The following is a 12,520-nucleotide window of genomic DNA, read 5'->3' on the forward strand; positions in this document are numbered from 1 at the left end:
TGTGGGACTGAGTCAAAATGAACTAGTGTGTGTATTCATTGTAATAAAGGAACATGTGTGTGGCTCATTGATATGTCTTATTCTTTACATAAGAGGAATCAAAAGATATGTTAAAACGGTTGAGTAAGAATGATATTTGATCTCCATAATTGTGAATTTATGATTAAATGAAATGCCACAAGCCTTACACTGTTCATTAAGCTTCCATAAGACCATGTGTGGTGTCGTGTTATTTATCCAACAACTGAGCCTCATTCCAGCAGCATTCACAGGTTGAACAGAAAGACAACAAACTGTTGAGCTGTGGCGCCATCGTGTGGCATGTAGGCGACATTATCGTCCTCTATTTTCAGTTTGGATATCTGAGAGTAATAATAGTGAGTCAAAACCAGCTCTAGTAGCTTGTTAAGCAAGAATTAAGAGTCAAACTGTGACAGTTTACAGGCAGTTATGAGTGATCAGGTTTATATTGCTGATCTTGATTTTTTCCTTTTTTAAGGTCGTGTGAGTGTGCGAGTGTAGTGAAATGCACTGTGCTCAATGGCTGCACATATCATATCAATGGCTGCACAGACAGAAAGCCATAGATTCATTTTTCACAAATGCACTTTTACTAATTGCTAACTGTAATAACTGAATAACTGCTCTTGCTGGTTTTTTCCATTCAAGTTGTTTGAAGCTTATGGAGATGTTGTGTAGTGGAGAGCGGCTGCAAAATGGATTTCCCCCTTTTTGATCACACCTTTCATGAGTGGTTACAACAAGTGTGAGCATACATGTGCACATTTTTTTTTTTATATGAGAATAAAATGCTATTTTAAACTCAACAAAATCCAACTCCAGAAATCCTGCGAGGATCCTTTCATGTCTATAAAACCTCCAAACACCAACAAAAAAGAGCTTTTTCAACAATATACTACTTTAATAACTGTACAAACTGTAAACTGGACAAAATAAATGTGTGAAAAACATATAAATACACACTAGAACTCCAAATAAAGGTAACAGTATCATAAAAATATATATTTCTAGATATTTTCAGTCTCACAATGTCTGCAAAAATCAGTAAACGTGAGATGTATTGAAGGTAAAGTGATAATATAACACTGATGTTTTTTACATATTTCTCACATGGAGAAAAGTTTTGTTCTTAATAGACTGTTAACAGTCAGTCAGGGTCATTTGCCACATAGAGATAGGTCGGTGTCTGGTGCACGGTTTCCCCCCCAGCACCAGCAGCAGATCAGGCAGATGTTGGGATATATCTCCATCCTCCTGGTCGAACAGTTCCTCCTCTGTGTAGCTCCACTGTTTCCTGAGAGCTTTGTTCTCAAACGTCAAACAGTTTCCGATCCGCTGTGCGTCTTTCCCCGTCGAGCTCTCTTTGCTGTTGTCCAGTTCTGAAACATCTCTTAGTGTTTTGCTACCGTAGCATTTGTCTGGGCTGAAGGTCTCCAGCTCTATAGCGCCCTCTGACCCCAGGAAAGTGAGCGGCGCTGGGTAGCACTTGTTCTTGAAGGGCTTGGGCTTCCCCTCCTGCAACCTGGGTTGGAGTCCCGGGCTGGAGCAGAGGCTGCTGGTGTTGGACTTGTAGCTGGGACCCAGCCCGGCACAGCAGTGGTGAATCCTGTCTGGGGGGTTGGAGCCCGGGAGCGTGGCCACCTGCCCCCAGCTCTGAGAGGTGAAGCTGTACCTCCACAGGCAGTTGTTCGGAGAGTTCTGACTCTCTCCTCCCCCGAAAAGAAGCATGGAGTCCCTGTAGGCCACAGCTGAGTGGCCCATCAGTCTCGAGGGACCGGACCTGTGAAAAACATCCACAGGTGGAGTTAGCAGGAAGGAACCATGTCTATTGTGTGCATGGGTGTTTTATGTTTTCATGTATGTAACCTCCAGCTGTGATAAGGTGGAAATCCGCAAGCGTCACAGACAATGGCAACAAATACTGTTTTGTATTGTATTGTATGATTCTGCATACATTAAAGGATTTGGTAGCAGTTCTCTATGTTCTTCTCTGTACCACAAGTTCAGTACAAAGTCAAAAAGTCGTGATATGTAGCACAACAAGGAAGCAAAGCTCTGTAAATGGAACCATGGCGTCTGCTGTACAAGGAACTTCTCTCCTGAGACTTACAATCTTATCGCTGTTTTTACTCTTCAGAGCTGTTTCCAAACAACTTACGGTAACCGCTCTCCTCAGAGAGGAAAGAACATGACCCCCAGTGCTGTTGTGTTGTGTGACTGAGAGTGACATTGACGTGTTTTTAATAGTTTTTGGACGACAAGAGAGAGGAGTGAGATATACCAGACTTTAACCTTTAACTGGAAATGACAGTAGCTGTCCAGATAAACATCATGTCCTCATCTGGTCTGGTCAGACTGTTGCTTTCTAAAAGCGACAGAACTAAACTGTCACATGATGTAAGGGGACATTATTTAAGCTTAAAACTAATAAGTGCAGTTAGGGATCCCAGATTAAGTTTGGGGCGAATGAAAGAGGATGCAGATGAAATCCTTCCTCACTTGGTTTTGAGTGAACTCCATGTGTGGCTGCTGGAATTCCACCTCCAGAAGTCTCTCTGCTCCCGCAGGCCTTTCAAGCCCCCGAACAGGTACATGCAACTCTGATGGGCCATTGCGGAGTGGCTGTGTCTGGGACCTGGGCCTACTGAGCCCTCCTGACAACCAGTCAGCAGGGACCAAGCCATGGTATCTGTCATGCATATAAAATACACAAGAATCTACAATAAATACACATACTGTAGCTTACACTGTGTGCTCATTTTACCAACGTTTACAGGCAAAAAAAGGTGACTGAATGTGCAACAACAGTCACAATACGCTGCAACAGACCCACAGCCACATTCACACTTACCATAGCAATTTTAAACTCACCAAAATCCAAACTCCAGAATTCCTGCGAGGATCCTTTCATGTCTACGAATCCTCCGTACACCAGCATAGAGGAGCCGATCACCACGGCGCTGTGTCCTTTTCTGTTGGTTGGCATTTGGGTCTACACGGATACACAAACACACATAAGAGCTGGCAGGCAACTAGAAACTACTCACTTCTGTTTTTCATATTAATTCACTGCCTTCACTTTTTAATGTCTCTTTATTTCTCTTGTTTAGGTTCTTTGGATCCTTCAGAATTCCAGATTTGACGTCTTTATTTTGGGAACTGTGTGTGTGTGTACAAAGGATACATCTGGACGGATCCTGCTGGGTTCAAGACAACTGGTTTCTCTTTGCATCTATCAATGTGACAATGTCTGCTTATAAAGCATCTACCAGTTTAGATACATCTGTAAAATCTTTAAAATTTTTTTTTTTTTACATTTGAAGGTTTTTCTCTTACAAACATGAGCCAGTCTGTGACATTTGTGCAGATTAACATTAAAGCAATAAAGAATGAAATGAATGTTTCTCGATTTTGTCTTTAGAGGAAAAGTTGCTGTCAATCACTGCTGATGCTAACGAGGTTGCTGAAACAGAAGATTTCCTAAAGTCTTATAAGTCTGAATACTTGAACAGCTGAGACCTGAATGGTTCTATTACATCTCCTGTGATATCACATCAACCTATTCTGATATGAAAGGAACTCCTGACCTGAGGGGAGCTTGTCTTTCCCTTACAGTGAACCCATTTCTTCTTTGCTGAAACACACACAACAAAAGACACATTAATTTAAAGGTCAGTCTGGTTCCGCAGAAACACAAGAACCAACAAGTTGTGGTATTTTTAGAGCAGGAAGCATGTCAGTATGTCAGAGCTTCAGGATATTTTTAGCAAATAAACAGTAGAAACTCTTCCCTGACAAAGAATATTTATCAGCATCAATGAAACATGAAAATTGAACAGTTGACATTAACATATAAATTAGTACTTTTTGTTCCAACATTTAAAATGTGTTATTTCAGAAAAAAAAGTAAAGTCAACATCTGGAACTATGGTAGTGAATGTTTTCACACGGGGTTGGAGGAGCGAGAGTAGAACGGACATGCGGCAACAAGCCTGAACATCGGCTGCCAACGTTGGTTACGCCACACACGGATCTGCACGGAGAAACTCACCGATGTCAAACACCCAGAGGGGACTTCTCCACATGGTGTACGCAGAATCCAGCATGCCTCCGAACACGTAGAGAAAGCCCTGCAAAGGTCAGAGCGCTTAAACGTATTCTTAACACACTGACACAGCAGAGGTATGTGATATCAGCAGAGGTAGAAGCAGCGTAAGATCATGCATGCGTTTTTATTCCATTTAAAGTAATAAAGGGGGAAAAAATGACAAGTGATCTTGATGGGTTTGTACCTCATGAGCCACCATAGAATGCTCCTCTAGTTCTTCTGGTGCAGCATCACCGGCGCAGCTCAACTCCGTCCACTCGTTACACACTAAAATATCAGTTCATGAGACTTTATTCATAAAGAACAATATGCAACATATAAAATACTGTAACAATAATGCATTGCGTGAGAGCTCTTACCCACGCTGTACCTCCAGAAGTCCTTCAGACAGCTGTTCTCTCTTCCTCCCAGGATGTAGACGTCTCCATCGTAGCTGCAGCAGGCGTGCTTGTAGCGGTCGCACGGGGACTGGCTGCTCTGGGGGAGCCGAGTCCACAGACAGGGACTACTCTGACTCATAACTGGCATCCTCTTCTCTCACTGGACCATTTTCTAAAAGAAGCAACACCAATGTGCTTAGAGAACATATCAAATATAGTAAGAAAAATACCCAGGGCCCTTTCACAACTGTACTTTGTCCTTTTCTGGGCATCAAAATGAAGACAAACTTCAAAACTACTTACTTACAAAGATACTTGAGTAAATCCCCAGACTGGACCCTTTAATCTAAAAGCTCAGTGTTTATAATGTAAGGAATAAAAGTGTGCCAGCGTTATTTTGTAGTTATTTATTTATTAATTCACTCATTTTGTTCAAGATGTGAAGACAAAAAGAAAATTAAATAAAGTCCAAACCATGTCCTCCTGCTGTGTTTAAATGGATAAAGTATTAACTGCTTATAGTAAGCAGAATTCACCGCTCTCACCGGGGAAAAGAAGGAACTTGTCACTGGCAAAAAGTCAGAACCTGCATTTGAAACAGCTGTACTGTATTTTGAAACAGTCAATAAAGTTCAGTAACTCTATATTCATGTAGAGTAATAAATATACAAATGTCAATTAGATGGTAAAGCTGCGCTTACTTCAAAAAGCCTGGCTAGAATTAACGTCAACTTTCACTCGAGGCTCAAGACAAGTGATGCGTCTTTGATGGATCATTTGTTTTCATTAAAGAATCTCTGCATGTCGGTCTCTGCGTTTGGGTCCGTTCCTGCTAAACCCTCTAACAAAAAGAAAGCCGAGAACGTTTCTTAGTGCCAACAAACTAAACCCAGTCAGCGTTTTTCCAGAGTATCACAGTGAAGTTGTGCTGCCTCGCCTGAACTATAATGCACCTCGACTGACAAAGATATTTATTAAAGTATAAAAAGGAAAAAGAGCAGCATTACTACACCAAAAACAATAACCTGAGTGTACTTTAATAGTTGTATCAGTAATATTCCAGCGGAGATGTGTGAAAAAAAACAACACACTGAACAAGCAGAACAAGTTGGTTTGATAATCAGCAGCTGGAAACACATCACACCCAATACAGCCTGCATCCTGTTGTTGATGTTAGTATAAAGTCAGAGCTGGACCACAACTCTGCCTGCTACTCACCAAGTACAACACCTCCACTTAACAGCTGTCTGCTGGAAACCCTGCATCAGCACTTTATAAACAACATACTGAGACAATGACAGTCATGAGTACAGTGCAGCACACGACAGGTGAAAAGCTAGCTGTTATCCTTCCACACCTGATGATGATGATGATGATGATACCCGATATCCTCCGCATCGCTCCATCTGCTGCAGCCATTGTCAACGATGACAAGGTTGGCATCATATGGCGTCGTGTGTGTGTGTGTGTGTGTTAGTTGTTACGGCTGGGTCGCTGACTCACAGAGCACCTGACTGCTGCTATAGGCCACGTCGTCAGGAGGGAAACACGCTGCCATAGAAAGACTGTAAAGTGCGTCTCCGGGGAGAAACTCTCTTGTCACGTAATGCGCTTGTAGAGTTGGCCACAGTCAGAGTTATTTGAAGTTTTTATAGTTGACTGGATTATCAGAACTATTTTAAAGCACGTTTTGGCTGATCCTTAGATTCTTGGACGGTGAATAATACCACATGAACTCATGATATCTTCATCTGTAAACTGCTCTACAGACTCTAAAACACTAATAAAATGAGTTTGACCTTGAGCCATAAAAACTAATTCATGAGGATTGTCTCTGCTGTCATAAAAAAAAAAAAAAAAAAAAGAAATCGCTCATTGAGAAAACTTATGAGTCACGTTGACGACCTTTCGCAATATTCATGAAGCTACATGTCAGTGGTGTGTTTGGTTATCAACACAGTAAGTTTCCACACTGCTGTATCTATGACCGAGGAGGTACATTGAGCTTTTCCACAGTGACACCAGTCATAAGTTCTCCTCTCTCGTGGCCTCTCTCTACTACATCTTATCAAAGTGTCACATGAGCAAACAGCTCTGCGGTCGTGACATTGTAAGTAACACACCTCGCTCTGCCTTGTCCAAGTACCTGTTTGTTCGCTGCGTAAAGAGAGATCTCAGCTTGTTTGTTGTTGGAGATAAAAAAAAATGTAATATTTAACTAACAGGACAATGACTGGAGGAATGTGGCCATTTAAAAAAAAACCATCAATATACTGGATTAATTCACTGGATTAAATATTAGCAAGATAAGAAATGATTAAACAGACACCAGAGGATCAAATATAAAGCACCCCAGTTTCTAAACTTTAAAAATCCATAGCTTATCTTCATAATATCAGTTTCATCTACACATCTAAAGATGCGTATCAGTCTGGGATGCTGTCAGTGACACAGGAAGGTTGGAGGAGATAACAGCAATATAACTTTCAGGCATTCATGTAATTTCTTAAACATACACTCACCGAGCGCTTTATTAGGAACACCTGATGAAATCCAATACAACAGCTCTGCCATATATTCTACTTTAAGAACGGTTTTTGTTGACATTGTCAGAAAGGTGATAATTCTACTTTATGTTTATGACTGAGGTCGTAGCGGGTGGTGGTGGTAGTGGTGTACTGGAGTGCATTAACTTGTTTCTAATATTTTGTCCACCCCATTAACATACATGAGTCGGGCTAAATATTCAATCACTGTTTCCCAAAGCTGAAGGTCACATCCTCATGTCTCAATATTCACACTTGAGAAGCTGGAATCAGAGAATTCAGACATTTTTTTCTTTAACAAAGACTCAAAATGAATCAATTAATTACCAAAACAGCTGGTGAATCATTTACAGAGAGGCACGGACTCTTGTGTTGTAGCATATTACATTATAATCTAATACTTTTTCTCGTCTTTAAATAAATTTTGAAGTGTCAGCAAAAATATGTTCTATTAAGTGTGTATGTCTGTGTAAAAGCTGGCGAACCATCAAATACATTTGACTGTACATCGATATTACTGTAACAGAGTCACAGAGTTCAAATCTGCAGTCACTGGATGAGGAAGAAGTCACACAGCGGCCACTTTTTATCCTGATATGTCGCCTCATTATGTAAACTAAGTTCTCAGCGGACCTCTATCTACCATCGTACTCGCTCCAGCTGCAACGATTAGTCGATTAATCGATCGGTTGCCAGCTATTCGATTAATCGCCAACTATTTTGATAATCAATTCATCGTTTTGAGTCATTTTTTACAGAAAAAGAGTCCAAATTCTCTGATTCCAGCATGTTAAATGTAAATATTTTCATTTTTTTAATCCTCTATGACAGTAAAGTGAATATCTTTGGGTTGTGGACAAAAGAAGACATTTGAGGACGAACAGTGATTGGACATTTTTAACAATTTTCTGAGCAGGTTGAGGTTGTATTATTATCTGCTTATTCAGTGTTGCCCAAGACTGTACCTGTTTTTGAATGATGTGAAAATGACGAAGAAAGCGTCATCAACTTTAACAAGATGTGTTATTATGTTATTAAGAGATCCTGAGCGGATTTGGTGAGTCACAGAAAACAGATGTTGCAACATCTTTCTATCAGTGATGATTCAAACATCATTTCATCAAGTAATTTGCGAGAAGTACTACACTCTCACTTCTGTAATGTTAGTCATGTTTCCTTAACGGCAAACTTTCTTACTTTAAAGTTAACTGGCTCATTTTCGTTATTTTTGCAATAGTGACTAAGTTTAGAACAGCGTGTGACTTTCTTCAAAGTCTAATAACTTACCTGCCGTTAACAGGGGCTGATTTTGAAGTCGCTAAATTACTCCATCACGTTTATAAGCATCTTTTCCGTGTGGGAAAGTCTGAGCGAAGCATCTACCAACTAACGCTAAGCTAACGTAACGTTAGCCGTTGGTACGTTACGTTACGTTAGTTGTGACTGGCATGACAACCACTTCAGGAGGAATGCGACCCGTTAATTCAGTCCACTGGGAACATCCACGACATACACTGTAAAATTTACCCCAAAAACACTGATGTCAGTAAGACCAAACTTTAAAGTCACATCTGTTAATGTCTTATTCTGACAAATCAATGCAAGCGAGTTGGATAGAGGTAAGTGTTAACGGTAAAGTTAAAGTAAAAAAAAGAGGAAACGTGATGAACTTTTCCCAGGCTTCTTTGCCGTTTGTAACGTTATTTGCTGCAAATAAGACATAAAACAGCTTATGTGTCAGTGCCGATTAAGACATTAAAAAAGCCTGTGTTTCAGTGCCGAATTGTTTTTGAGCTTTTAGGAATAAAAACTAGCCGTAAAGTATTTGCTACTTACGAGATCCTCACGGCTCCTCTTCGTCTGAATGTTGTCTCTCTGTGAACAGTCTTTTGCTGCATTCAGGGTCACCTCGTAAACTGCGACTGCTAAATTAGGGTCGTGAAAATAACTTTTTCTGTCCTGAGGTGCTTTTTTTGTTTGACATAACTGCAGGAGTGAAAAGATACAAAATATCCTTACTAAAATATAGTTTTCAAACAGAAGTACTTAACAGTGATTTTTATATATCAGAAATGTTTAGGCTACAAAATGCACTCTATTCAAAATCTGATACAGTAAGCTAACAGAATTACTTGGTTACTAGTTGTAGCTGTAGTTATAACAAAGTAATTTTAGAGGGAGCAAACTGCTAATTTGTCCACACTGGCGTTTAAGGGTACAAATGACTAAATAATGTGCACAAAATATATATATTTTTTGTACCTTTGATTCCTTCTGGGCACTGTTTCTGCTGAAAGTGCACTTAACTTACCGATAATTAGCATCTTGAACAGTTTGAAATTCCATCATTACTGTTACCACAGCTTTATCTTACCAAATATATTTATTTCATTATGATTTATTTATTTAACAAAAACAATACAAAGTAATTAAGCTAATATTACTGTAAAGGCTGTTTCATTTATAGTTTGCAAAGCTAACCTGTTGCTGAAGCTAAAGGAGGACAAATATAGCCGTATGTAACCATGTTATTCATGTAGAATACAATATTTTATATATTGCAATGATTAATACACAGTAGCTTTATCAAGACTTGTTGCTAGTTATGTCTTAAATGTATTTTACATTTAAGCCAATTAGCTACCCTGCTACTTTTGATTGCCAGCTGCTGAAGCTTTTATTCTGTAAGCTAATTAAAATGTTTAACATCTATTTTTCTAAGTGTTCAAAACCTGCTACGTAAAAGAAATTAAAACAAATAAAGAAATTAAGAAGAACATATATGTAAATTTACTTAACTATATAAATTATTCTTTATATTTAGCAGATACTCCAATCAGAATTATGTGTGGTTTTGTCAACGCAAAAGCAACTTATCATAGGGGAAATTAATTAATTATAGCTTGGTAGTTTCAATGCAGATTCAACATTACAAACACCAAATATACACAGTTATTGTAGAATATTTGTGCTAAAGGAACTGTAAACCCACTGACACAGCTGTTTCTTATTCAGGTTTGAAGTTCGGTGGAAGTGTACATGTTGAATTACATGAGGTCACCAAACTTGACAAACCAATACTGATGATAAAAGTACAACTTCTACCATCCAAACAGGTGAAACAAAATAATAAGAGGGTCAGAGAGATGTCAGGCTCTTGAGGGGGAGTCTAATTAGACACAATAAGTGAAAAACACCTGTGTGGGTGGAATATGAGTGAAGGGCTGTGATCTCTGTTCATAATGAGAGACAACTAGTGGTTCAATTTCTGACTCCCTTAAACCTCTGAAATATGTCCGCACAGTGTTTCACTGTTTGAAAAGGTAAAAGGGTAGTAAATATACAGGATGTCCAAGATATTTTTTTTATTTATTTATTTTTTCCCAAGTATTAAATGTTTTTTGTTTTTTGGGTTGGGTTTTTTGCAATCATGGTCACGTGCTAGCTTGTGAGAATTCCCAGCATGTTCAACAGTAAGTGAAGGCAGCTGTAGTATACACATCAAGAGGAGGGGCGGCTGTGAAAGGAAGGGTGTTGGTTTAGCAGGCTGAAGTGTATCTGAGGCTTCAGCACTCACTGAAGTGTGAGTTATGTCACAGACAGCTGTACAGATTTATTATCACATGACAGCATCGACTGTGGACGTGGTTTTGCTGTCAAAGTCTGGACTTTGAACAACAAATTAAATTAAATGTAATTATTTTATGATTGGGAAGCATTATGTTTCTGACCTTGTAAAAGGGACAACGTGGTCTGTAAATGTTAACATTTGACCGCATTGCGTTGGAAGACATAAATCGACGTGTGCATGGTTGTCGTAAGGGTATAAGGGTCATCGTCGTTTCAATAGTTAAAATATTCTCACAGTAAATATTTGGACAGTTACACTTTTTTTTGTTCATCAGGCTCCGTGCTTCAGAACGTTCAATTTGAAATAAATGAATTGTGTTGTGGCAGAAAGAGGTGGACGACAGAGGAATCAGACGGTCGAGACACAGGTGTCAGATGGGGAATCTCTTTTATTTGACAACGGCTCACCAACAACGTAGACAGAGAAAATCCCAACATTACAGTCTCATCCTGTTTTCCCAGACTCTTAGGCACCCTCAAATTCTAAAGAAGAATAGGACATTTATCAATTTCACTTAACTTTGGACTTTTACCAAATTTGAATAGGCGTCTCTGCACTATGTGTGTGTGTGTGTGTGGTATTCCGCCTCTTTCCCAATATTTCCAGATGTCTCCTGTTTTTGGTTCGGTGGACTGACATGTTTGGCATCGGTACAGAACACCGCGACGTGGCACTCATTCCAGTTCACAGTTACCTGACTCTCATTCCCCTACAATTGATACCACATGAAAGTACCAAGTTCCAGCTTTAATTTGAGTATGTTTACATCAGTATAGAAAGAACTGTGGCGGAGATGTAGTCCTTTTAATCTGTGTTTCCAAATTGCAAGGTTCACAAGTAATTGGACACTTGGCTATTAAATGTTTCTTGGGCAGCTGTTTGCCATTTCAACGTTAGTTTGTGCACAAAAGAGCTCACGCATGGCTCAGCGCTGATTGAGACTTGCCATTTAGATTGAGGTGGAGTTGTCTGTCAATATGAGGAGTAAAGAGGTGATCATGCGAGGCTTAAAAAAGTTATATGGATTAATGGAACAAAAATCCACCTCTGTCAGAATGATGGAAAGAGGAAATTATAGGGGAAAAAAGGAACAACTCATGACCCAAAGCATAGCACCTCATCTGTCACACATGGTGGTGCGTTTGTTATGCCTCAGGTATGTATGGCTGCCAGTTGAACTGGCACACTGGCACATGTGGCATTTAAATATATATGAGGATTATGTGCTTACATTCAGCCAAATGCATCAAAACTCATTGGATGACATTTTATCACTCAGGTGGACAACTGTCCTAGAAACCAAAGAGATTTTCAGAGTGAAGAGGTGGAATATACTCGACTGACCGAGTCAATCACCTGGTCTCAGTCCGATTGAGGTGTATTTCACTTGCTAAAGACCTGACTAAAGGCAGAAATGACAAGCAAGAGCTGAAGTCTGCAGTGAAGCCCTGGGAGAGAACCACCAGGGAAGATACCAAGCGTCTGCTGATGTCTACGGGTCCAAGACTTCAGGAAGTTATTGACTGCAAATGATTTTCCACAAAATATTGTGTATCTCTCCAATTACTTTTGAACCCCTAAACTTTGAGCACTGTGTGTTAAAAGGCCTATATCTCCCACACAGGTCTTTCTATATTGATGTAAATCTACTCAAATTAAAGCTGAGACCTGGCACTTTGATGTAATATCCTTTATTTTGAAGCACAGAGCCTGAAGAACAAAAACTGTCCCAATACTTACAGTCTGCGCTGTACATTCTTAAATTCACTTCCACATCAAATAAACATACAAAATAATATCTTATATTTTGATACTGGTACTCATATTCTTATCA

The 12,520-nt window shown here is 39.6% G+C and overlaps 1 protein-coding gene across 4 annotated transcripts; it reads right to left on the minus strand.

The window, feature by feature from the left end:
• Nucleotides 1–614: 614 nt before the first annotated feature.
• si:dkey-3d4.3 (ras guanine nucleotide exchange factor F) lies at nt 615–9,114 on the minus strand. 4 transcript variants are annotated; one of them, XM_044365354.1, is made up of 9 exons: nt 5,892–6,087; nt 5,728–5,779; nt 4,489–4,681; nt 4,314–4,396; nt 4,073–4,151; nt 3,609–3,655; nt 2,893–3,013; nt 2,521–2,710; nt 615–1,801 (listed from the first exon to the last, which is right to left on the minus strand). In XM_044365354.1, the coding sequence occupies exons 3-9, from the start codon at nt 4,655–4,657 to the stop codon at nt 1,162–1,164; spliced, it is 1,329 nt and encodes a 442-aa protein (XP_044221289.1). In that variant the 5' UTR covers nt 4,658–4,681; nt 5,728–5,779; nt 5,892–6,087; the 3' UTR covers nt 615–1,161. The 4 variants fall into 4 exon arrangements, with proteins under 4 accessions (XP_044221289.1, XP_044221285.1, XP_044221286.1 ...); XM_044365350.1 differs by lacking the exons at nt 5,728–5,779; nt 5,892–6,087 and adding an exon at nt 8,892–9,114; XM_044365351.1 differs by lacking the exons at nt 5,728–5,779; nt 5,892–6,087 and adding an exon at nt 8,343–8,464.
• Nucleotides 9,115–12,520: the final 3,406 nt, after the last annotated feature.

Source organism: Thunnus albacares, chromosome 11, assembly GCF_914725855.1.
Source record: "Thunnus albacares chromosome 11, fThuAlb1.1, whole genome shotgun sequence".
Lineage (NCBI taxonomy): Eukaryota > Metazoa > Chordata > Actinopteri > Scombriformes > Scombridae > Thunnus > Thunnus albacares.